Source organism: Zingiber officinale, chromosome 1A, assembly GCF_018446385.1.
Source record: "Zingiber officinale cultivar Zhangliang chromosome 1A, Zo_v1.1, whole genome shotgun sequence".
In the NCBI taxonomy this organism is placed as follows: Eukaryota; Viridiplantae; Streptophyta; class Magnoliopsida; order Zingiberales; family Zingiberaceae; genus Zingiber; species Zingiber officinale.
In genome coordinates, this window is record NC_055987.1 from 170,746,829 (window position 1) to 170,774,502 (window position 27,674).

The 27,674-nt window shown below is 38.1% G+C and overlaps 2 protein-coding genes across 4 annotated transcripts in view; both read right to left on the bottom strand.

Moving 5' to 3' along the window:
* Window positions 1–2,867: 2,867 nt before the first annotated feature.
* Window positions 2,868–27,674, bottom strand: part of LOC122038402 (probable serine/threonine-protein kinase PBL19) — a 29,363-nt gene continuing 4,556 nt past the window's right edge. For all 3 annotated transcript variants that reach the window (XM_042598140.1, XM_042598138.1, XM_042598139.1), the window contains exons 4-5: window positions 4,379–4,501; window positions 2,868–3,929 (exon numbers count right to left, since the gene is read on the bottom strand). In XM_042598140.1, the coding sequence (XP_042454074.1) occupies window positions 3,399–3,929; window positions 4,379–4,501 (654 nt within the window). In that variant the 3' untranslated portion in view covers window positions 2,868–3,398. The remainder of the gene's footprint in view (window positions 3,930–4,378; window positions 4,502–27,674) is intronic.
* On the bottom strand, window positions 13,409–13,917 carry LOC122038403 (60S ribosomal protein L27-3-like). The gene has a single exon (XM_042598141.1). It carries the CDS (start codon window positions 13,843–13,845, stop codon window positions 13,438–13,440), a length of 408 nt encoding a protein of 135 aa, XP_042454075.1. The 5' UTR covers window positions 13,846–13,917; the 3' UTR covers window positions 13,409–13,437.

A 27,674-nucleotide genomic window follows, 5' to 3' on the forward strand; every position in this document is an offset into this window, starting at 1 on the left:
TGATTCATATCATAGTAAGTAATATCGAGCAATACAGATACAGATTGCCTGAGTTTGACTGGCATTATTAATGGACGTTTTTTTTTTTCAAAAATCAGCATCTTTTACATAGATTAAAGAAAAGTTAGAAAAAATAAAAGATTTAAAGAAATTAACTATAAATTATGTGGATTGCAATAAAAAAATAATAATGATCTACATCAAAATTTTGCTGAAACGGAGTGAAATGGATGAAATTGACTTAAAATTTGGTCAAATTGAGACGGCATTAGAAAACTTGACAAGCCTTGCCTTTAATCCCAATTATTATTGGAGAACCCAAACAGAGAATGCAATAAATTGCTTAGTCTTTCCATAGCTCAAGTGTCACCATTAGATTAAGTATTACTCATTTGACTTGTATCATCACTAGTTAGATTCAACACCTCACTCATCTTTCTCTCTCACTATTAATTGAATAAAGTTATTATAGATCAAGAGGTTGTGAATTCTCTATCAACAACAATATAAAGTTATCCTTCAACTAAAAAGTGATCCAAATAGGAATCTTCATAATCTCTATAAAATTAACTACTAAATAAAAACACTTCATTAAAATAAATTAACAATCTCCTATTATTGAATAATCTAGACTAAATTTTTTTTATTGGTACCTCTCTTTCTGTTAATGCTTAATAAATACTAATAAATACTATATTATTTTTATATTGAATATGCAATGACATATATAAGAATTCTTCTTAAAAATTTTATCATATCCTTCTCATTTTCAATTATCCTACTGTATCAATCCGATGTAACCAATATTTGGATTATGTGACAAACAGATCCCCATCTTGATCTCAAAATTAATTTTGACAACAATAATTAGTATTTACTATGTAACACAGATACTCTTAAAAAAAATTGAAGTATCGGATACGGATACAAGTGTCAGATACGGCAAAATCGGTATCGTTGACTTTCTGTAGATTTGACTAGTCGGATACACCTTGGACACGGGTGGGATACGCCTTGGACACGAGAGGGATACGTTTTTCTAAAAAAAATATACATTATTACGATTCTCTTTAATCTCATATTTTAAGATCGGTAATATCATGAGTGGAGACTTTCTATAAATATCTTGAGTCGGCAAAGTTAAAAAATATACATTTCTCAATTTTTTTTGTTTTTGACTAACATCAAGTGTAGTATAGAAAGAATGTGTTATAATAATTTACTATTAGGTTTTCGAATGTAGTCTAATTTATAGATTAGAATACTAATTTATGTGCATATACTGTATTATATATATACACTGTGTAAACGCATCATATAATTAATTGCATACCAATCTTTCTATAATGAGTTTATAAAAGATAATCAAGGATTTGGATTTCTCTATAAAATCATAAATAAATATTTTTAATTTATACCTTAAATAAATTTACTACGTAACATATATATATAGAGAGAGAGAGAAAAGATATCTTGCGGCACGCATCCATGCGGATCGGTGCGATGGATCTGTCACTGGATCGATCGATCTAGCATGAATTTTAACGTGCAAACGGGCTAAATCGATTCACTGATCGATTCAACCATGCTAGATCGATTCAGGCACATTAGATCGATCAGTGGATCGATTCAGCACGAATTTTAACGCGCACTGTACCAAATCGCACGGATGCGTGCCATAGGATAAAATTTCCGTGTAAAAAGATAATTGGGAAAAAGATAATTGACATCCTAATTTGTAAAAAGATTTATTTGTGATTTTATAGAGAAATCCGAATGTCATATTTATCTTATACAAATTTAATTGGGAAAGGATATATATATCTTTTCTTTTATAAAGATAAATATATTAGAATCATTATTGCTAATAACATTTAATAAATAAATAATTATACTTTTCATAATAATAACAATGCTAATAATATTTGATAACAACCCAATAGAAAAATACATTTTTAACCTACCCTAATTATGCATGAATGATTTTTAGGCACTACAGCTCCATCTATGCGACTCCACCTACAATTTTAACCCCTATTAACTTGTAAATATTCTTTACTAATTTTTGTCCTTTCATTATCATTAGAGCTCTCTTGTTTGTAATTACAACCAATATCATCTGGTATGTCAAGTGAGATTAAATTCTTCCTTAGATCTAATATGTGTCTGACATCACATAAAGTTCTGATCACACCATCAAACATCTTGATTCTGGTGTTCCCTATGCCAATGACTTTGCAAGATATATCGTTTTCTATAAATATTGAACCAGAATTCACTATCCTATAGGTATCAAACCACTTCTTATCTAGAGTAATGTGAAATATTATAAGATTTAATATATTAAGTGTAAAATCTAAATTTTATATTAAAAATGAGAAGAGAATCTAGAAGTGATATTTTTTTAATTTATGTTATAAAAAAATAATAAATTAAAATTAATATTCTCTTCTCCTTCTCCTTCTCCTTCTCCTTGAGTTAGTATTAAAATTAATAAAATCTTATATAATTTAACAATAAAAATTAAATAATTTAAGAATTTTATTAATTAAAAGATATTATCAAAATTTAAATATAAAATTTTAATTAATAATTTTACATCTAAAAACACTAAAATTTGTTTTTAAAATTAATGTTTATTTTTTAAAAAAAAATCTAGTTTGACAACATTACATCACTAGTTTGACAATGCAATGTGTACTTTATAGTGACATTTAAAGCATTGTCAAAAATATTAACAACTCACGTCAATGCTCTCATGATGTTTATTAAGTGTACCATTTCTTTTCAACATCAATTTAAAAAAATAAAATAAAATAAAACATCAATTTTAAAAAATAAAATAAAGCATTGTCAAAAATGTTAACTCATATCAATGCTCTGATGATGTTTATTAAGTGTACCGTTTCATGTTCATTATCAATTTTAACAAAATAAAAATAAAGCATCACTAAATCATATTTTTCCTGCAGTGACTTAACCACTAGAAGTATAAGTGTCTTCATTTGAAGAACCACACTATTAACCCATTGCAGCCTTCATTAAATAAGCAAAGCTCATGCATTCTTTCAAATTTCGGAAAAAAAGTTGCACAAAGAACTTTGTTAAACTAATCCCTCGATACTTCACCCAGAACTTCTTTTGCAGCCAACGTTATCTACAGTGGTAGAAAAGAACCTCCATCTGACATCCAAAACACGATAAGCTAAGCTATCGACCTAGAAATCCTCCATGGCAAAAATATTTTCATTCTCCTCAGCACAGCCAAGCATAGCAATCATCTTCCAGTCGATACCAAGACATAAAAGATTTCCATGTTACTCCCTTATTATATATTCAAAACTATAACCCCTAAAGTGTATCTACAGTGTAGATGACTTAATATAGCACACCGGCCCTCATGTTTGATTTCTAGCCTTCATTAGCACAAATTTTCTCCCACCAATATTCTTCCCCAGATTTTCCAGATGAAGCATTCGTCTTCTCGCCGATGCTACGCCAGATTCTTGCTCAGTATTGTCATTTAAGTCCACGCTAGGAGTCACTTCAACAGCACCCACCTGACCATCCAAGTCCTTGTACTGCATTGCTTGTTTTAAGCTTTCAACTACCTCGCTCATCTTTGGGCGTTCTCTAGCAAACTTTGACAGGCACAAATCAGCCAGCACAGCAACTTCTCTAGCAGCCAAAAGTGAGTATTTGTTCTCAAGTCTGGGGTCAATCATCATGCTGAACTTCCCACTCTGAGAAGGAAATTGCTTCACCCAGTCCAATAGTTTCTGCTGATTTCTTGGACGATTTCTCTCCATCGCACGCCTGCCTGTAAGGATCTCATACAGAACAACTCCAAAACTCCAAACATCACTTTTCGTTGTGAGATGGCCAGTCTCTACATAGTCTGGAGCAGCATAACCGTGGGTACCCATCACCTGATCACCACAAAATAAATAAATAAATAAATAAGCCAGTACACTATTCTACTTGTAGGGAATTAAATATCAGACGATGTAGAAAATTTGTAAGAGAAAAAGTTATTTATCCTTTGTGCTCAATTTCTTTTCTGCAAAAGCTTTTACGTCTTTTTAAGGGTTTGCACAAATTCATTCTGATGACTTCCGCTTGCCATAAGACAATCTGGAGGATATGTGCTTGAATTCCACATGACAAAAGTAGTTTGTCATATAAAAGTAGTTTCCATAGTATTCAATCCCCAATCCACTATGCAAGTCATGGAACATGTTTATTTTTTAAAAGGGTATAAACACATTAAGTTTCATATTCATATGGAGATCAGGTAAAGCAAGCTACATAAAACAAAGATAAATTGTGATTTGTGATCTCATGATCATGAAACAGGTAACTTTGATTCAGGGCATACCGCTGTAGTTACATGAGTGCGGTTATCTGATGGTCCTTCTCTTGCTAAGCCAAAATCTGAAAGCTTTGGTCTAAATTCCTCATCTAATAGAACATTTGAAGCTTTGAAATCACGGTATATGACCTGTTGAATTAAGGAGATGAGAAAAAAAAGTGGGATAATCTTAAAATAATCATGACACATCTGTTCAATAATAATAAAGAAAGATGTCCAAGATAGACAACAATGTATTGCTGGAGGTGAATCCAGAAACCAATTCAGATATGTAATGGTTATAATATTCAACAATGATGAGAGCAGGTGACCAAAAGAAACTAATGAAAAGTGCATGACGAAGAATAAAAGTGTACTCATTTTGTTAAAAAAAACATGATTTTGTAAAAGTCTCTTTAGTTTTAAAAAGTCTATTAGAATTTTTAGGATATTTTGTTAGAAAAGTTAATTATGAAGTAAGTCATCCATAAATAGAAGTTAGCATTTCATGTATTTGACAATTTTTTAAATAATATAATTTCCAATTTCCAATATGGTATCAAATCAAACCCTATCTCTCTTCAAACCCTAGACATCACTCTAAATCCTAGTCATCGCTCTTGTTGCAGCCATTGAAGACTTCTAACCCTAGTGGCCTAGCCTCATTCTCTTACCTTGTTGATCAACACTACCTGCTATCTTTGCAAGTAAGCATCTGACCTCAAGTCCCCTCGGATGGATCTAATGGCTAGCACATGAGGTATTGTCATCATGAGGTCTGGGTTTCGAATCTTAGCAAAGCCAAGATAAATGTCTCCCTTATGTGCTAGTCATTATTCCAAAGGCTAGTAGCCGCCCGTGAATTACCTCCTCCGTGTTGACCCTGGGACGGGTTGGCGGGGGCGCTGGGGGCGAGCGTATTCGCCTTTTTGCCATCAAGTAAGCATCCGACCTCTCTCTTCTCCACTTTTTGGGACATAACAAAATACTTCTTGTACTAGCCTTCGTAGCAAGAATTTTTGCAATTGATTGGCCTTCATTGCCAATTTTTCCTAGTTACTAGCCTTCACTTTTCCTCATTGCTTGGCCTTCATTGCTCGTTTTTCCTTATTGCATGGCCTTCATTGCTGATTTTCCTTCTCATTTTTCTGCAAGTTTTGACTTATAAAACTGTCATAACTTGCAATGGCTACAACACAATCAAAGCTTGTGATTGTAATAATTTATTGTGCAACTATTGTAAAAATACACATCATATTTGTAAATGGTGTTTAAAGCATGGTTTAAAATCTCGAACCGTATCAATTTATGATGGGAACAAAATAGTTTTGATAGTGTATCATATTGTGCCAATATTTTTCAAATATAAAATACATTAACTAAAAATAAAATATTTAACATATATATTTTTAAAAAAATAAAATATTTAACATATATATTTAAAAAATAAAAATTATATAAAAAATTTTTAAAAATAAAAATATAGAGATAAATAAATAAATAATTTATTATATATTTTTAGAATTAAAATAAATAAAATATATAGTTAACTAGATAATTTTATTAGGATTTAATTAAAACTTTTTAGATTATTTCTATTATGGTTAGGAATTGATTAAGATAATCAACTTAAATTTTAATTAAAACTCCATGACCAGCTCATGCAACCCCTCCGCGACCGTAGGAGTTGCGCGACTCCTCCGCGGTATTTTTAAATATAAAATATAATAACTAAAAATAAAGCATTTAAAAAATAAAAAAATAATTTGAAAAAAAAAAGAAAAAAATGAATATAAATAAATTATTATATATTTTTAAAATTAAAATAAATAAAATATATAGATAATCAGATAATTTTATTAGGGTTTAATTAAGACTTTTTAGATTATCCATATCATAGTTAGGAGTTGATTAAGATAATCAACTTAAATTTTAATTAAAACCCTCTAACCCGCTCATGTGACTTCTTCGCGACAACAAGAGTCACGCGACTCCTCCACGGTATTTTCAAATATAAAATATAATAACTAAAAATAAAATATTTAACAAATATAAAATAATTTTTTAAAAAAAGAACAAAAATATGATGATAAATAAATAAATAAATTGTATTATATATTTTTAGAATTAAAATAAATAAAATATAATCAATTAGGTAATTTTATTAGGGTTTAATTAAGTCTCTTTGATTATCCTTATCATAACTAGGAGTTGATTGAAATAATCAACGTAAATTCTCAGATTTAATTAAAAACACCCTTTCTCACTAGCCCAGAGACACGGAAGCTAGGGTCGCGCGTCATCTCCGGCATTGCCACGGGGTCACACATCCCCTCCTGTGCGGCCACGAGGATCGCGCGACCCCTCCGGTGAGGCCGCATGGTCACACGGCCCCTCCGGAGAGGCCAAGATGGTCGTGCGACCACTCCGACGAGGCCAAGGTGATCACGGGACCCCTCCGGTGTGGCCGCAGGATCGTGTAGCCCCTCCGGCAAGCCTCGTGGTCTCGCGGCCCCTCCGGCGGGCCACAAGGGTCGTATAACCCCTATAGCACGTGTAACGACCCGACCCCTTGGGCGGCCCAACTGGAGGCCCATTTGGCGGCCCCTTGGCGGTCCCTTGGGCGGCCACAATGGCGGCCCAACTTGCGACCCCTTATGTCATCAACCGACGACCCTCGGGCGTGTGTCGTTACTTACAAGGTCTTTCCACCCCTGGCCAGTGGATTTTTGCCTTCCCCAGGATTCGAACTCTAGACCTCCAGGATAAGTACTAAAGTTTATAAATCCTGGTAACCAAGTGAGCGCCTTTTTATTGTAACGACCTGGCCCCTCGACCCCTTGGGCGGCCCAACTGGCGGCCCCTTGGCGGCCCCTTGGCGCCATCCGCGTCAACCGACGACCCCAAGGCTGCTACTCACAAGGTCTTTCCACCCCGCTGATTTTGCCTTCCCGTGATTCGAACTCTAAACTCCGTGATAAGTAATGAGTTTACGAATCTCGATACAGTGAGCCAGATTCATAAACTCTATTACTTATCCCGAGGTTTAGAATTCAATCCGAAGGCAAACCATCGCTGTGGAAGACTGGTGAGTACACGCTCGAGGGTCGCCGGCGACGACATAAGGTCGCCACCGCCCCAGTCGAGGGGTCGGGCCATAAAAAGGCGCCTTTATCAGAACGACCGACCCTCGGGCGTCCAACTGGCGGTTCGGCCCAATCGGCGACCTTACGTCGTCAACCGACGACCCTCAAGCGTACTCTCACAAGGTCTTTCCACCGCCGCGATTTCCCTCAGATTCAACTCTAACTCCAAGAGTACATGATTATGAATCCGGCAGCCAACGCCACTGCCACGAGGATTCATAAACCAGTACTTAATGAGGCCCAGAGTTCAACTGGGAAGGCAAAATCCACCGCAGGGGTGGAAGACCATCGAGTAACCAAGACGGGGTCGCCGACCACATAAGAGGTCGCCATTGCCGCCGCTTCAGGACCGCAGGTTACCAATGGGCCTAGGGGGGGTCGGGTCAATAACAAAAGGCGCTTTATTATAACGACCGGCCGCCTCGGCCCTCGGCGGTCCTCGCGCCCAACTGGCGACCCCTTATGTCGTCGACCAACGTCCATCGGGCGTGTGCCGTTACTCACAAGGTCTTTCCACCCCTGGCCAGTGGATTTTTGCCTTCCCCAGGATTCGAACTCTAGACCTCCAGGATAATACTAGAGTTTATGAATCCTGGTAGCCAAGTGAGCGGCCGCCCAAAGGGCCGAGGGCCTGGTCGTTACAGCACGGCTGCAAGGGTCGCATGACCCACCAGCACTACTCGAGGCCTGGTGCCGATTCGTGCCAATGTCAGTCAACAAGCAGAATGAAATGTTTTGCCTGTTTTGACCGATTCAACACAAAATTTTAATCCATGGTTAGAAGCTTCATGGAAAGCCTCCTAGCCAAGAGTAGGGACACATATGACGAATATACGACAAAATAAAACAACACCAAAGGAGTCAAATGGATTCAACCAAGAAGAGGTTCAGAAGCGAAGATCTCTTATTTGTAACCTTGACAAGCTTTTATGTACTTATTTATTAGTGTACTCATGTATGTTTCCGTCCTCCATTAGATTAAATGACTTGAATACAACTTTTTCAACCCTTGGATCATGAATTCAAGAGCTACCGATTATATGTTCCACTAAGCAAAAGCTTTTTTCAATTAAAAAAATCCACAACTAATGGTTCTTTAACAAATATAGCTAGGAGGTGCAGGAGATCTTAAAATAAGTGCATCATTAACCTTGATTAGTGTTCTTAATATCCCTATATTATCCTCAAACTTTATCTTTATTCAAAAGCTTAGCAAAGAATTATATTGCAATGCGATTTTTTTATCATACTTATTATGTATTTCAAGATAAGGATTCGGGAAAGATGATTGGACAAACTAAAGAAAGGGATAGGTTCTACTATCTCGAAGCATTGGGTCAATCAAACATTATCAAAGACAACTTACTTCCACTTTAGTTTCAGAATTTTATTCAGTTAATAATGATAAGATTTGGCTTCACCATCATCGAGTTAGACATCTATCATTTAGAATCGTTCAAATTTTGTTTCCATCTTTATTGCAAAGTTTTGATGTTGAGAGTTTCAATTGTGAAGCATATGAACTTGCTAAACATACATGTCTTTTCTATTAAGTAATACAAGAAGCTCTTTTCTCTTCTATCTCATTCAGAGTGTTATTTGGGGTCCCACTACTAATGTTTCTAGAGCAAAATGGTTTGTGACATTCATTGATGATTGTACTTGTGCTACTAGGATTTTTTACTTAAATAGAAATCTAATGTTAATGAGTCTTCCCAATTTTTTGCTCCGTGATTAAAAATCATGTGGTCTTTAGAACAAATAATGCTCTAGAGATTATTTTAATACGTCTTAACTCCTTATTTTAAAAAAGATAGTACATGACTCATCTTTGTATCAATACACCACATTAAAATAAAGTTGCAGTAAGAAAGAATGGTCATCTCCTACAATCAACCCGGGTCCTTTTATTCCAGAAAACTATGCCTAAATCCTTTTGGGAGAAGTAGTTCTTATGGTCGTTTATCTTACAAATCATTTGCTTTCTAAAATCTTGGAGTTTAAGAGTCTAAAGGAAACACTCTTAACATTCTCTCCAAACATACACACCACAAATAATCTTGTCCCTAGGATATTTGGGTATGTCATTGTTTATGTGTGCAATCAAAAAAGAGGAAAGCTAGACCTAAGGATGTTAAAATGTATATTGTAAGTTATTCTTCAAAAGGGTACAAGTGTTATCATCCTCCATTAAAGAAATTCTATGTGCTAGTGGCCGTTACTTTCAATGAATAAATGTCTTACTTCACGACACCTTATCTTCAAGAGGATTTTAAACTAGAAGATAAGGATGGGATTTCTTATTCGACTTGTGCCTAAGTGAGTATCTGAGTCCATTTCAAATCCTGTGTCTAATTTATGTCAAATCCTATTTCCTGTGCTTAGGCACATCCTATCTATGCACTTGTGTATAAATCTATATATGAAAATTCCAAGTCTATCATTAAGAATGTGAGACTTGACAAAGCGTACTCAAAGGGAATACTCGAGGGAGAAGATGATTGTCCCTGAACTAATGCATGTCTAGGATTCTAACCCAAATATGAGAATGAGGTAACAATTTCTAACTCTTCATTACAAGATGAAATTAAATCTCAAGTAGGTGATGCGGATCTAAATCTTCCCATTCTATTAGAAAATGAACTAGTGCACAAAACAACCTTTATATCTTATTGAAAACTTTGTATCTTTTCAACAGTTTTCACAAGACTTCTTGATAACATAACACCATTGTCATTCCTACCACCTTATTGGAGGCATTTTCCAATGAGGAATGGAAATAAATCATGAATAAAGAAATGAAGGTATTAGAGAAGAATAAAACACGGTTGATAAAGTTGCTAAAAGGAAAGAAACCTATTTGAGGCATTTTCCAATGAGGAATGGAAATAAATCATGAATAAAGAAATGAAGGTATTAGAGAAGAATAAAACACGGTTGATAAAGTTGCTAAAAGGAAAGAAACCTGTGGAGTGTAAATGAATCTATACAATGAAATATAGAGCAGATGGATCAATAGAGTTATGAAATATGACTAGTAGACAAGGGATATACTCAAACTGATGGGATTGATTATCTATATATTTTTACTGCAGTTGAAAAAATGAATTCTTTCATAATTCTACCAACATTGGCAACTAATTATAGTTGGAATTATAATAGTTTGATGTCAAGAATAAATTTTTGCATGGAGAACAAGAGAGAAATTTATATGTAGGTTCCTCCATGATATGAAAATAATTTGAATGCTCATGTTGTATGTAAATTGAAAATAAAAAACCTTATAAGGACTAAAGCAATCACCGCGAACATGGTCTGGTATATTTGCCAAAGTTATGATTGAAATGTATGGGATATAGGCAAAGCCAACGAGATTATACATTACTTATTAAACACCTTTTTGCAAGTGTTTAACAAAAGAGTAAGAAATCAAAATATTAGGAAGGTCGAAATACTTTTTTAGGATTGTAGTGGCTCACTCTAAACAAGACATTTACATCTCCTAACATAAATATGCATCAAATCTCGTTAAAGGAAGAGGCAAGACAACATGCAAGCTAGTAAGTATTCCAATAAATCTAAATCTCAGACTTGAAATAACAAAGAAAGATATCACAGTAAATAAAAGAATGTATCAACATCAGGTTGAAAATTTTATTTATCTCCTAACGAGCATATACAGCAAATGTAATTAGTCGATTCACGCATAACTCTAAAATGTTCATCTGCAAGTAGCTCACCGAGTATCACGCTAACTCAAAAACAGACTACGAAATCGTGTATTCAGTTTAAAAGAAATGGAGGTTTGGTGCTAGAGACATACGGATGATGATTATGTTGAGTTAGTGGTTGACAGGAGGTTAACCACAGGATATTGCACCTTTTTATGGTAGGTAACCTCGTCATAAAGAGTAGCATAAATCAAAATATGGTGGCGTGATCTATTGGCAGAACAAAACTTCAAGCAATAGCTTAAAGTGGGAAGGTAAATAAGACTTTATTGTGATAACAAGTTTGCAATTAGCATAGCTCACAATCCAGTACATCATAATCAAATGAAGCAAATTGAAATTGATAGACATTATTGAACATTTCATCAAGGACAAACTAGAGAGAGGATTGATTTGTACCCCTTATGTATCAACATATAGACAACTTACAGATATACTTACTAAAAGGTTAAGTAGCTCAATGTTTCAAAGTATAATATCCAAGCTGGAAATGATCAACATTTTCACTGTCTTGAGAGAGAGTGGAAAATATTATCTCGTAAAAGTATGTTTAGTTTAGGATTTTTTATTAGAAAAGTTTATCATGAAGAATAAGTATGAATCCATACATATAATAAAAAGTTAGGTTCCCATGTATTTGATAGTTTTTAAATAATACAATTTTCAGAAAATTGTAGGACCTCAACTTTGCATTATCACAAAATTGAATTCATATTGTAAAAGAAAACGCAAAGATGTTGAAGATGAGTATGATGAGCAAGCACAAGGGAATGGAGTATCTCCGACAAAAATGCTATGTGCCATAACACAATGGGGAGAAAAATATTAAGTTAAGTTGCATTGTTATGTTAGCGATCATCATGATTGTTCGAAGGGGACTTAAAAAAAAAAAAAGGGCAACCCAGCATGAAGCTCCCGCTATGCGGGGTCCCGGGGAGGGTCCCGGGGAAGAATCCATTGTACGCAGCCTTATCCTACTTTTTGCAAGAGGTTGTTTCCAGGATTCGAACCCATGACCTTTTGGTCACAAAGCAACAACTATACCATTGTGCCAAGGTTCGAAGGGGACTTATGCTCCGAAATATGAATTCAATGTAGGTGAGAAGAATGTGAGATTGTGATTCCTATTTACGCAAACAAGCTTGTTGGTGAGACACACCTTAATTGTGCATTGTGTATGAGGTATGTGAATTAATTTTAAATCTTTATCGCATTCCTAGGGTGAAATTGCGAAACATATTGTGGAGAGACTACTATAAATTTGTATACAATTGCAAGGAATAAAAAATTGAAGAGAAAAAGATTTGTGCCAAGTTCTAATGTAAGCAATTGTGAGTTAAATGCATAACTTATGTGATTTGTCCTAAGAATCAAGCTACTATGATCCACTGTGAGATCATAATGTCAAGATAGACTTTAGAGTGAAACAAAAACATTAGTTATCAAAGATAGGTTAAGACAAAGCAAGAGTGCTTCCATTAGCATGACCTTAGGGTGCGTTTATTCAAGTTATCATGTAAAACCTTGATTATATGAGTATCAAGAAATCGCATACCCAAGGTTATAGGAAATAAAATATATGTTTAATTCAATTTTAGGTTTAAAAGTTTTAGTGTATAACCTAGTTTAATATTTACTATATTATCCTTGGTATTCCACCTTCGGTGCCACTTTGGTTCGCATTTTCTTGGAGATCAACATAGGCCACAGAGATCTCTGATAGGAGAGATTGCGGCGGTGACGGTCGCAATCGCCGCATCTCGTGCAGCTACAAGAGCGGCTTGCTGTCTCTAAATCGTGGGGATCCCCTCACCCATTGTCGCTCGCTATTGATCCCCTCCGAAAAGGACAATGTCGATGCCAACAACGGGAGGCGAATGTGGGCAAAGGAGATTACATCTCACTATCTCTCATCATACCATTCCTCCTCATTTTCTCCCTTTACTTTCTTCTCTTCTTCGAGCTCTTCATCAAGCACATGGCGATCCCCGTCGCCACTCCTTGCTACGCGACCCTCAATGAGTAGTTGGGGAAGCAAACACTAAGGAATTAAATGTCGACTCTAGAAACGCTAACCTAGTTTAACATAAATGGATAAAACCTCAATCGGAGACACAAATCATCCACAATCAGAAACCTCAATGGATTGAACAACAAGGTACAAATCATAAATTGGAGACACAAATAGGAGCAAAAGGCGTTGTTTAGATTAAAACCTAAGCTTGGTGAAGAACCATTTGTTCTTTCCGGTCTTGAATCGCTCCTCGAAGTGGGCCTTCACCTCCTTGGAAGCAGCGACCTTCTTGTCCCGAGTCTGGAGTACGTCGAGGGTGACAATGTCCTTCAGATCCACGTTGAGGGTGTAGTGGGTGGGCATGATGTGGTTGTAGTTCACCAGCTTCAGGAACGGCTTCACCCGCGACTTCTTGGCTTTCTTCTTTGCAAAGTCCTTGTGGATGAACTTTTTGGGGTACTTGGCGTTGTCGGCCACCAGGCAGCGGCCATAGGGCCGCTCCCGAGTGTCGCCATCGAAGGCTCGAATGATCATGGCCTTCTGCATGACGAAGAAGTCATGCAAGATGATGACGGCCTTGTTAGACTTCAGAAATTTCACCATCTTCGACTTCTTCTCAGCCTCACTGTCGGCGCTGACCCGAATCAACTCTTGCTAATCGTTGCCACAACTCCAATCCCATGAAAAGGAAGCCCACCACCGATAGAAGGTAATTTTGCGAAAATTTTGTTGTTAACCCTAGAATCATGGAAAACCTTACACTTCCAAGGTATTCTGATTCCGAGCCACATGCCCCATTTGCTAACGTGTCAGGCATGAGTCATTGCTCGGGGATCACTCATTACTTAAACCAAATAAAGTTTTTGTTGATAACCTTGGATAGATAACCAAGGTTATCAACAATAACCCTGAACAAAACACGCCCTTAAGGTGAACTTGTAGCAATAGATAAAGTGTGAACTGTATGTGCATCAATGAGAGAGAGATATCAATCATCAAAGTAATTGAGGCTAAGAATAATTGGACCTTGTGTTGTGCTCATGTTTGAGGCATAATCATCAATGATTGTATGGTAAGTTGAGTACCTCAAGAGTAGTCTTATCAGATCTCAAGTCTTGCGTTGACTCAACCTTGGTGAGTTTCCCATGGGCATTCTTTGGTCCGGTATGAACTTGACGAAAGTCTCTTCTTTAAACTTTTTAGTTGTTTAGTTGTGTTGTTTCTGATTTATCTTGGATCTTCCATGGACAAATGTTACTACATATTTGTTTTAGTTATCACACTTAGAGAGAATCCTAAGCATCCACATGCTTACAGTTATCATTCTTATTTAATAATGTATGAAGGGAATCAGTCCTCTTATATTGATGATGCAAGATAAGAAATTCTATTAGGACCGATGCAATGGATGTTGGGCAAGCTAGAAGGGATTAATAGCGAATGTTTCTACAATTACCACTTAAAAATTCTTGTTAAAAACTTAGCAAGGTTAATTTAAACACAATATGCACCCGAAATAAAATAAACAAGAACAAACACACTAATACTTGAATTTACAATAGTTCAGAATCCTCATTCCTACTCTACGACCTATAACTCATTGGTGAGTCTATCCAAAATGCACCACTAGATTTTCTCCTTCTAACAAGAGGTGAAGAAACCTTATAAATGAGTACAATCGAAATTCAAATATGAGTGCACAACAAGGCAGTAAATTATCTTAGGAACGTTATCCTTTAAATGCTCCCCTCGCCCCTTTCATCTTCAACTTGTTAGTGCAGCGAAATCGGTTCGAATCGTTAGAGAGAAGGGGTAAATAATGTATCTGCAATTAAAATGATCTTTTCTCTTGCTAACTGGTTAGCAAGGACCCACATATAAGTTAATCAAAATAAGCATGAATATAAACATAATGGACTCAGTTATTTATTTGGTTCATAACCCCCAGATTGTTATGTTCAAGGCCTAAGCATAGGAAACATTTGTTCACTATCCTTCTCCTCTTCGGTGTTAAAGGTGGAGTAGCCTCTTACAGCTTTTGAGTACTATATAAGAGAGAAGAAAAAGAACACTTTGAATGTAATCGAAGCTCATGGATGTGTGTTTTGCAACTGAACTTCTCACCTCCTTATAAAGAGCTGCAGACTTGGCACATTCAATCGACCGGAAAGGTTGTTCAATTGATTGAAAACCGATGACGTGGTAGATAGATCTCATCCTCTCGACGGTCTTCACTCATCTCTTTGATGACATAGCATCCTTTCAATCAACCAAATAACACATCAGCTTCGGATAACTTCTCTAGATATGCTGTCGCGTGTCCTCCGATCGTCCGATCCTGCACTACGGTCGTACGATCCCGCTTACATCAAATCCCTGCTGCTGGATCAGCTTCCACGTAGCTTATGGTAGTCCAATCCCATTGTCAAGTCAACTGATCCAACTCCAGCGATAACATGTAGTACTGATAAGGATAAAATTATGCATTGGTTGACTGAACTACTAGCCTGATTGATCCCCGAACCTCCCGAGTCGACTACGCCTAAATTAAAGCCTAATTCCACCTAAGGTTGAGTCTACTGATGTGTGTTTCATGCAAATAATTTCAGTATTATTTTGCATACATTTGATTCATTATGTCAACATATATTGCATACTGTCATCGCTTTTGCATTATTTTTATCTTTTTAATTCGAAGAACTACTCTTTGTGCGTTTTTATTGACAGGATGTGATTTTGGAGTTTAACTGGAGTCAAGAAGCCTTGGAGCGTGCATTCCAGCATGGTGCACGGTATGGTCGTGTCCCCTGACACAGTTGTGCATCACTTGAGGAATTAGACAAGCAACGGAGCAGAAATTGGACTTCCAGCACCGAACACGAGTTGGTCGTGTCCCCTAACACGGTCATGCTACTTGTTGTACATTGACGAGGAGCTCTTCAGTGGTCGACACAGGTTGGCTATGCCATTAGGCACAGGCGTGTTCCATTTCCAGGGCCCACTACGGCCAAGCCGTGGAGCTCACCACAGCCATGGTAGGCTAGGGTCAATTGGTGGTGCCCTCCTTTTTTCAAGAAAATTTTGTATTTTAGGAAAGTGCCCCCAACTTTTTAAGAAAGTTTACTAATTTTTCATATCTTTGGAAGTTATAAAAGGACCAAGGGGGAATCTATTTAGAGCATTCAGGGATCAAGGGGTTCTCCCCTTCCCATCAAGGGTTTTTCAATGACAAGGAACCCTAAGAGAGAGTCGTTCCCAAGGAGACACAAGGATTTCGTCCACCGAAGAGCTTGGAGATCTTCCAAAGCCTATGCCCACACCAAGACTAAGCTTTCTCTCTCTTTTCTCTTTGATAGGAGTTGTAGAATGTATTTCATTATGTCTTTGGCTTGTAACTCCATCTCCATGGAGTAGTTTCTTAATTTTGGGATTAGTTAGTAGTCTGATGCATTATTGACACTTGTTTTTATTAATTCAACTTTTTTTATCACATGACATATTTGATACATGATTCAGCTTTAGTATATATATATGATTATAGCGCTAGTGTGTGTTCTCATACCACAGAGATGCAAGGAAGGACCGAGACTTAAACTTAATTCTCCGATCTATAAATCCTGAACTTAAGGGTTCATTCACGGAAGTAGTCCAAAACCTCTCTAGGGCACCATTGGCTATTACGAAGCTTAATGAATCTACCCCGATTCAAAGTCACGAAGTAAGGAATAGCACCTAGAGAATCGTGAGGCATCACAACAGAAGTCTCTCTGAGAAAGCGATCGCTTTAGTAAAGCTACCACGAAAGTAGGCACCACATTAGATACACATATATTGTCCAAGAGGAAGTATTGGGTAACTTAGGATAAATCATTTTCATGCATATCGAACACAAAGGTAAACGAGTGAGTTACATTTAGGGTGTCAACGATGATCGCGGTGAAATCGAAGTCCTAGAATTGCTTCCAAAAATAATTTTCCCACAAATTCTCATTTGCTTTCTTACTTTGTTTCCTTCACACACAATTCTCTCAATTTCAACTCATTTAGATAACCTACTTTGCATTCAAACTAGTATTCGATTTAACAGTCCCAAAGGACGATATTTTATTACTTAACGATAATCGTGCACTTGTAGTCTGCACACATCATCTACTCTTGTCCAATTACAAGTCACTCAACACTCATCTCACTGGCTTACCTTGCGCCTGGTTTCTCGTCCATCAAATGCTCACTCCTTGTGTCATCCTTCTCAGTCTACCGAAGTACTCTTCCACAGCTTCTCATTCTCGGAAGCACCGAGCCGATATGCCTATCGGCTCCCTTCCCGTGTCATCCTTCTCACTCGCTTGTTGCCTTCTGCCAAAGTCTTGTCGTCTTTGATGCTCTTCGCCCTTTCTGATCCCTTAGGTGTCTCATACCAACCTTACTCCACCGGATCTTGAGCCATCGAGTGCTTTTGTGTTCTCTTAAGTCCATACACACTTAGATACATACATCAAAAATAACAAAGCCTAATTTAACTCATTTGACAACATATCAAAACAATCATGGCTCCACCACTTGGGGTTCTAACATAACTCTTTACCATTTTGTTGTGCTAAGATCAATAAGAATCCACCATCATCACCGAATGTATTGTAGATATTAGAACAATTGTCACGCAACTTCGTCAAATCAATGATTCTCTCTAATTTTTCTATTGTGCATCATTCTATTATAATTCTTAATCAGTTGACCTTAGCCCCCATGATTCAATTGGAATTCTTCATCGATCACCTCTAACATCAGACTTAGCAACAAATAAAAATATTCTTCACTAGTTGATTGATAACTAACATTTGGACACATTACTTTGACTCTTATACCCGACGTTTTAATACTCTCGTATGGTTAATTGTTGATTCATATCATGTTTTACGAGTTTGGTTCTATTTTGAGCTTCAATGCAATTCTTCCTACATTTAGGGCATTATATCTAAAAATGTGAATCTTGTCTAGTAGGGAATTAAAGATGAACGAATCGAACCAATTGAACTCAAGGCTTAAGGTTAAGGAGAAGTCAGTTCATCTTGGTATGGTTCAATTTAGAGTTTAGAGTTGGTTTAATTGGAAATAGAAGTGGTTCAACTTCAACTCGAACCAAGGCAACCTTCATTGTGGTTCAAGCCCCAATCTGGTTCAATTCAATTCAGATTTGGTTCTTCACTTGAGGAAACGAGTTCACTCCTCTCAACTAACGGACCCCCCACTCCCCCAACCTCACGATCACGAGCTTCCCCCGATAGTGATACATCCCCGATGCCTCCTCATTTCATCACCTTCACCGATGTCATCTCCTTCATGTCAGAATTGGAGGTAAAAAGGATTTCCTTCCTCCACAGACGCCTCTCCATCCCACGACACCAAGATCCCTATAGGAAGCACTCAGATTTGAGATCCAATCCATCTTCATCTTCTTCACCGACACTACCCCTCATCCGGATCTCATCACCTTCACCAATGTCACCTCCATCTCATGCCAACCAAAACCATCGGTAAGCTGTTCTTTATGGAGTTTTGGGGTTTTCCATCAATGGAAGACAGCCGGAGGCCTCAGCTTCCACCCACGACGCCTCTTCTACACTGAATCCAGAGTTCCTTCACCATTTCACAACCACACCCCAAGAACGGATCGCAACAACTCTTCCATCCGTAAGCTGAACCTCAACTTAAGTGTCAAAACTTAAGGAAGAGAACTCTATCTTGAAAAACCAAGTGAGTTAAAGTCAACATTGAGCAAGTTCACGTCTGGGTTAAGTATTTAAATATGATGCTTGAGACTAGACGGGCTGCATACAACAAGGGTTTAACTCAAGTCAAAATCTTACTTTACCCTAGTCAAAAGAAATGGGAAAAAAATGACTTAGGTTCCCAAATCTGTCTTAGTTAATCAAGTAGAAAATAAATGTTATTAGGTACCCAAACAACATATACATGTGATTGACTCAAGTGCTTACTATGTTAATGCTAGATTAAAATCGATTAGAGCTCCAACTTAGGGGAAGCTACCTCTTAGATCTTTTAGACTAGCATTAACTCAACTTATTACATTTTTTAAATAGATATGGTTTCAATATGTTATTTGCTTTATTCATCTCTTATTACGAAATGGACTTAGCCTAGACCCTACCGTATACTGCATGCACCTATAGATTTAGTCAGTTAGCATCTCATAAACACCAAAGGTATAACTTGTTTGTGTTTGAGGGAAAAAATATAGAAAGGCGTGAGATGCTTAGGATTATGGTCATTAATGTTGGTGCAACATCCCTCAGGTCAAGGTTAACCTGGGTGACCAAGCTGAGTCTTGGTTTGAGTTTAGATGTTTGACAATAAGAAATTGATTGAAGAAGAGTCAAGTAGGTCAAGGTTGACCGGATACTTGACAGGGAAGTCCTAACTGGGATGTTAGGTAGAATGGAAGTCCTGGTGAGCGAAGTCAGGCAGAAGGAAAGTCCTAGTGAGTGAAGCTAGGCGGATGGAAAACCCTAGTGAGTGAAGCTAGGTGAAAGTCCTGGTGAGTGAAGCCAGGCAGAAGGAAAGTCCTAATGAGTGAAGCTAGGCGGATGGAAAACCCTAGTGAGTGAAGCTAGGTGAAAGTCCTGGTGAGTGAAGCCAGGTGAAAGCCCTAGTGAGTGAAGCTAGGCAGATGGAAAACCCTAGTGAGTGAAGCTAGGTGAAAGTCCCGTGAGTGAAGCCGCAGGAAAATCCGGATGGATCAAGGATGATCGGACATCCGGTGTTGAGAAGGTCAAGTGGATTGACCGATACTTGGCATGAATAGAAAAGTCCAAGTGGGTCAAAGGGATTGACCGACACTTGGTGGGAAGTCTAGCAGGTCAAAGGAATGACCGGATGCTAGGCATAATGTACCAACAGTCAAGGTTGACCGGATGTTGGTTGAGAGGCTTAACTGATTGGGCAAAAACTGTTGGATCGATCGGGATCGATTCAGAGCCGATCGATCGGTGGATCGATCCGAGCCTCTCCGAGCAGAGCTTGGATCGATCCGCGGATCGATCCAGATGTTCCAATCGATCGATGGATCGATTGGGACGCTGTCGCGATAAGCACCGGATCGATCCGTGGATCGATCCAGCGGGTCCAGAGGCGCTCTGGATCGATCCGTGGATCGATCCAAAGCCTCCCGATCGATTGGGAACATTCGAATCGATCGGATCCGACCGTCAGCGTCGAAAAAGCCGCAGCGTTCATTTCCTTCGAAATCTCTTCTCCGATTCACTCTGATTCTCCACAGCACTCACAAAGCTCGGATCGCCAGTTCTTGAAGGATCTTGGAAGTTCTCCAAGTCGAGGCGGATCAAGCCAAGAAGAGAAGCTAGGTTAGGGTTTATACTCATTGTAAGCTTGTAAGCTTATTTTTGTTCCCTTTCCTCTCTTCTTGTATTGAGTCTTGTAGGGCTTCTCCGCCTGGTAGTTACCATAAAGGAGAGTTTTATTTAGTGGAGGGTGTGTGTTGGTGTGGATCCTTGGATTAGTCACCTCGAGGTGGATACCAAGTAAACCAACCGTGTTAGCAGTGTGATTGTTTCTTTGTATTTCAGTACCGCACATCTTTGAAGGAACAAGCAACGCCGAGCAACGAGCTTAACGCGACGAGCTATTCACCCCTCTAGCTACTTTTGTCCTAACAAGTGGTATCGAGCGAGGCCGTTTCAGGAATCACCCGAAGGGTCAAGCATAACAAGAAAAGCTAGAGGGTGAAGAAGTCACAAATTCATCAAAAGTCAAAGATTTCAAGAAGCTCAACTTCAAGATGCAATTCCAAGAGGACTTGGATTTGACACAAGGGTGGCTCCACCATACACTTCTGACGAGCTTCGATTCTTAGAAATCAAGAATCGAAAACTTTCTTATGATGGAGATAGAGCAATGGTTTGCTCTAATGGAAGGATTTGAACCGCCAACAAACTCCAAGGGCAAGCTTCTCAAGAAAAGCAAATGGAGCTCGGAGCAAGTCCAAAGGTACGAGGCAAATGACAAAGTGACCAAGCTTTTGTCAATTTATCGCTAGCACCATCCTTCGCAAAATGGAGAATTCAAGACGAAGGAACCATGGAGCAAATCGCCAAGCTTGAAGAGATCCTCCACCCACAAGATCGCCAAGAATCCGAGAGGGTGACTTTTGGAGCAAGATCAAGAGGAGGACTCGAGGTTGAGAGATGCTCAACCTCGAAGAAGAAGAAATCCAAGAAGCTTCATCCTCAAGGAATGCAACGAAGGGAACAAGGAGGAGCATACTCCTTGTTTCATATTCAAGATGACGAAGCCTCCACCTCTAGGATTGAGGGGCGATTCTGTGACACCGGATCAAGAAGAAGGAGAAGCTTCTACATCCGGGTCAAGAGAAGAAGAGGAAGAAGCTTCACCTCCACAAGTCAAGAAAATCAAATGGAGGGGAATCGAGGTTCGATTAAGAGGAAGCTTCTACCTCCGGATCAAGGAAAAGTCGCCACCCCTACAAGCAAAGGTATAAATATTTCAATTAATAATAAAAATCATATTATATGCTTGAGTGTAGGGAACATGGGCACTACAAGAGCAAGTGTCCTAAATCGGCGAAGAAGGGCCAAGTGGCACACAAAGGCAAGCCAAGGAGATTATCCCAACACAAAGAAGAGCGAGCGTATTATACGCTTTCAGATCAAAAGGCATTACAAGTCAATGCCTAAGGGAAGAAGGTGGTCAAGGTTCAAGGAGGCACTAGTCAAGGGGAGCCTCAGGTAAAGAAGAAGGTATCTTTTATTGAGCCTACCCCTTTACATTATGGTAAAAAGCATGATAGTTCTAATTTTTATCATTTTAATGCGATTTACCATAAGAATAGGAAGCATGAGGGCTTTAAGGAAAAGCATGTGGCCCTACATGCCAAAACTACCCAACCTAAGGTTAGGAAGGTAGATGGACACTTGGGCAAGAACACTAAGGATAATAGATACAAGCCCAAAAACAAAAATGTTCATGGGAGTAATGAAAAATCAAAATCTAAGGATTTAATAATAGAAAATCAAGTCTTGAGATCAAGACTTGATAAAATGGAAAAGACCCTAAAAAGGATGGAAAATATCCTAAAAGGGCAAAATGAGCAGAACCTAGGTTTAGGGGTACAACAGCCATCCAATGGCCATAGAGGTTTGGGATACAAACCCAAAGCTAAAAAGGATGTGCCTAGTTATCATAGGGTTCCATATAGTTATGGAACAAACCCTAAGTCTAGAGGTCAAGTCAAGGATACAAGGGAAGATATCCCTAGAAGTATCTTTGCAACCAAAGTGACTAAGACTTCTAAGAAGTCTAAGAAAGTCACCAACAAGGTCACAAGGGAGGCTATCCCTAGAGTTGACCTAGAAAAGGTGACCAAGGCTTCTAAGAAGCCAAACAAGGTCACTAGGAAGGTATCTAGGGAAGTTATCCCTAGTGAATACCTAGAGCATCCAAGGAGCACCAATAGGTGTTGGGTTCCTAGAAGCATTTTCTCTACCCCATAAATGGGTTAGAGAGTGTCAACTCTAAGTGAAAGGGTAGTTAACCCAATCATGAAGAAATTGACACTCAAGGAGCATTTTCAAGGTTTTTGTTAACCTTTGAAAATGAAATTGAATTATTATTTACTCCTTGAAAGAGTAAAATGTGCCTAATGGTGAAAAATTGATTTTATCTTAAAATGACATAAATTGGGAAAACCTAGAGAAATACCAAGTTGGGATTTTGGTATTCTCTTAGAAATTTAAGGCAATCCGGGCCTTGATTTATGTGATTATTCTTGAGGAAAAATGGAATATGCCAACATTTGAGGATATGCTTAATTTTTATGTGGCATAAACAAATCAAGAGAAACAGAAATGTCAATTTAGGTTTTGGCATTTCTTTGAAGCATTTAGGGCAATCTAGGTTTAACGTTTTAAGTTAAAACAAGTGGGATTAGCTAAGATTTTAAGGATACTTAGATAGTTAATCTAGGTATATTTTATTTATGCTAAATCTTGCCATGATTGTTTGCCCATCATATGCCATGACATCATGTCTATTTTTGCATTCATGTTTTATTATGCAAAATCCAAAAATACCATGTCATGACATTCATACATCATGTAGTTATAAGATTTTTTTTAAGTTATTTCCTTTTGATGTATGCCATAACATAATCATGCATTAAGTTTAATTTCTTGTAATTAAGGACAAATGGCATTTAACAACACTTGTTAACAAGTGACATCCTAGGTGGATGTCTAATATCTCTAAAATGCCTAGATAGATATGCATGATTCCTAGAATAGAGCAAAACCAAAATCTCACATCTCACAAGGAATATAAGGTGACTTGTATGTGTTTTAGTGCACATTAGATACAAGTGAGATGTTAGGAAGATGAATAAAACTCATGATGTTGATTTAGTGCATTCTTTTGAGTTTTAGGTTCATCAAAACACATAGTTATGTGTTTTCCCATCATTGGGAAAGCTAATGTACAAGTCATGTGCATTATGCCCAAGGAACATGATGGGATATTGGTTTTGAAAATGTTTTTAAAATGTTTTTGGAAAACCTTGGTGAGGGCTATCTTTTGATAGTAATCACCATTGAATAGTTCGACACAAACTTGAAGAAAACACTAAAGTTTTAGCAAGTTTTCAAGCTTGTGTCAATCTCTGAAAATATGAGGTATTTTCATAGAAAACTATTTTTCCATGATTAAGTATGCCCTAAATAATGTCTACACGAAATTTCATGATTTTTGGATTTTTGTAGAATTTTCTAAGGGTTTCAGTTGACTGAAATGGAATTTCAGCAACTATCGAGCTCCAATCAGGATCGATCGAGAGCTCGAATCGATCCATGGATCGATTCTGATGGCAACCATGCGTCTGGATCGATCACCGATCGATTCAGTAGTCTGAATCGATCGATGGATCGATTCGGAAAGTTCAATCGATGGAACCCAACTCCAATCGATCCAAGTTGCTGATTTTGGCCGGGAAGGCTTGATTTCAACATTTTGAACCTCTTCGAGTCTAGGTAACCATTCTAAACCCTAAAATACATTTGTATACATACAAAGGGTGTTTTCATGTGAAAACAAGGATGGATTGGTTAAGGAAGGCTTCATCAAGTTTAGTTTGAGGTTTGTTTCAAATTTTGAGTATTTGAACCTCAAAACTTCTAAATTGGGTTTCTAAAGGTTTAGGGATTCCAAGTCATTGTTGGTGCAACGACAGAAGTCACCACCATGTCTTTAGGGGAGGGACTCTTTAAAGACATGAAAATTATTTTCATGAACCTGGTGGTTAACCTTCTTTAAAGAAAATGCTCATGATGAGCTTTTGAACTTGAAATGGGAGTGGATATCCTCATTATTTCAAGTGGGAACTCAAGTGGTTAGAAAATGCTCAAGGTTGGGTATTTGTCTACATTGAGGGAGAAGTTAAAGATAAATGAAGGGTATGGGACCTTCATTATCGTGTGATCACAACGAGTGATGTTGTGAACAATGATGAGCAACTCTTCGGGGAGAGTCGCCAACAAATGGATTTGTTGATGTGTACCCAAAATCGGGGCATGGGTTGATGTGTGCCAATAGGGGAGAATGAAAGGACCTATGAATGGGTGTAAGTTAGCTTCATTACCTAGAGGGAGTTTGCCGTAGGGGGAGAATGAAGAGCTTAATTTACGTGTTCATTACCTGGTGGAAGATCGAGGCTATAGGATTAGCTTAACTTATACGTGGTATCAGTAAAGTTATTGTGGTATCACAAACATCAAAAGGGGAGATTGTTGGTGCACATCCCTCGGGTCAAGGTTGACCTGGGTGACCAAGCCGAGTCTTGGTTTGAGTTTAGATGTTTGACAATAAGAAATCGATTGAAGAAGAATAGTCAAGGTCGACCGGATACTTGACTGGGAAGTCCTAAGCGGGATGTTAGGTAGAATGGAAGTCCCGGTGAGTGAAGCCAGGAAAGTCCGAGTGAGTGAAGCTAGGCGGATGGAAAATCCTAGTGAGTGAAGCTAGGTGAAAGTCCCAGTGAGTGAAGCCGGAAGGAAAGTCCAGTGAGTGAAGCTAGGCGGATGGAAAACCTAGTGAGTGAAGCAGGTGAAAGTCCCGTGAGTGAAGCCGGTGAAAGCCCTAGTGAGTTAGGCAGATAGAAAACCCAGTGAGTGAAGCTGGGTGAAAGTCCCGTGAGTGAAGCCGGGCGAGGAAAATCCAGATGGATCGAGGATGATCGGACATCCGGTGTTGGGAAGTCCAGTAGGTCGAAGGATTGACCGGATACTTGATGAATAGAAAAGTCCAAGTGGGTCAAAGGATTGACCGACACGGTGGGAAGTCCTAGCAGTCGAAGGAGTGACCGATGTTGGCATAATGTACCAACAGTCAAGGTTGACGGATGTTGGTTCGAGAGGCTTAGAACTTGGTTTTAAGGCACAGTGTTGGATCGATCGATGGATCGATCCAGAGAGGCTGAATCGATCGATGGATCGATCCGGAGCTTAGCAGGCCGGATCGATCCGTGGATCGATTCAGATGTTCCAATCGATCGTGGATCGATTGGGACGCGGCTGCTTCGATAAGCACTGGATCGATTCGTGGATCGATCCGAGCCTTCCGAGAGGCGCACTGGATCGATCCGTGGATCGATCCAAAGCCTCCCGATCGATTGGGAACATTCGAATCGATCGGATCCGACCGTTGGCGTCGATAAAGGCCGCAGCATTCATTTCTTAAATCTCTTCTCCGATTCACTCCAGATCTCTCGCCAGCTCCTCCACAGCACTCACAAAGCTCAGATCGCCAGTTCTTGAAGGATCTTGGAAGTTCTCCAAGTCAAGAGGCGGATCAAAGCCAAGAAGAGAAGCTAGGGTTAGGGTTTATACTCATTGTAAGCTTGTAAGCTTGTATTTCTTGTAATCTTTCCCTCTCTTCTTGTATTGAGTCTTGTAGGGCTTCTCCGCCCTTGGTAGTTACCATAAAGGAGAGTTTTATTTAGTGGAGGGTGTGTGTGTTGGTGTGGATCCTTGGATTAGTCACCTCTTGTGAGGTGGATACCAAGTAAACCAACCGTGTTAGCGTTGTGTGATTGTTTCTTTGTATTTCCGCTGCACATCTTTGAAGGAACAAGCAACGCCGAGCAACAAGCGAACGCGACGAGCTATTCACCCCCCCTCTAGCTACTTTTGGTCCTAACAATTAATTCCAGGTGTTTATATCAGTGCATCGACATGAATTGGGGTTAAAACTTTATATTGATCAAGTTAGGTAATTCTCACATGTTAAAAGCTTAGTTTTCATAAGATTAAGCTGAAAACTTACTTACATTGACCAACCGATTGATAGTTTTTATCTTATCGATAGCTAAGCCGGAAATCAAAGTTGGCCCTTTTGAAAGTGTTTTTAAGATCTTATTTTGATAAAAACTTAGATTTTTTTATAAATGCATTTTTTTCAAAAAATATTATCCTTTTATGTTTATGTTTAAATTTACTTTCGAAATTCTCTTGAACTCAAGGTTAGAGTTTTAAACTAGAAATATATTTGAAGTCATTTACCTTCCAACCTCTAGAATACAGATAATTAGCACTAGGTACTAAACAAAAAAAAAAAAAACTAATTTAACCAACATCAATAAAAATTAGGTTTGGTCGACCACACTTACCTACGATTATGGAATTGATGCATACCCCGCACACGAGTCAACAACCTACTCCTCCATCTAACTAGACAAATCTTGGTTCCAATTTTTTTTAGGAGATTCATGTTTGACTTATTTGGATTTTGACTGCTATTTATTTGATTTGACTTGTAGCTTCATGATTGAATTTAAAACTAATTACATGTCTGTTTTTCATCTTGCTTATTAATTTATAATTAATTATTTGAAATTTTGATTTAACATATTATGTCTTGTTTAATTCTCCTCTTAATCTATTTTTGATGTATGAAAAAGGGGGAGAGAAAGAAAAATAGGGCAGGTAAAGAAAAGTTAATTCAAATTGTTTTCAAAGTTTTTAAACTTGTGATCTAATAAGTTGGTGTCAAGTGTGTAGGAGTAGGTTACTTGACAAATGGTAAAGTTATGGTTGGGAACCAAGCAATGACTAAAGTCCTAGTGGAACTAAAGACCTGATTGGAAGTCAAGCATGAGTGAACTCTTGATTGGAAACCAAGCATGAAAGTCCTAGTTAAGAACTAGTTGGATCAAGTCCAAGTAGAGTTAGCTGGGAGATGAAGGGTTGGGAGGACAAGTTCAAGTAGAGTTAGTTACGAGTTAAAGGCTTGACAAGACAAGTCCAAGTGGAATAAGCTAGAAGTTGGGAGCTAGGAGATGAAGCTTGCAGACAAGTTCAAGTGGAGTAAGCTAGAAACTGAAGGCTTGGCAA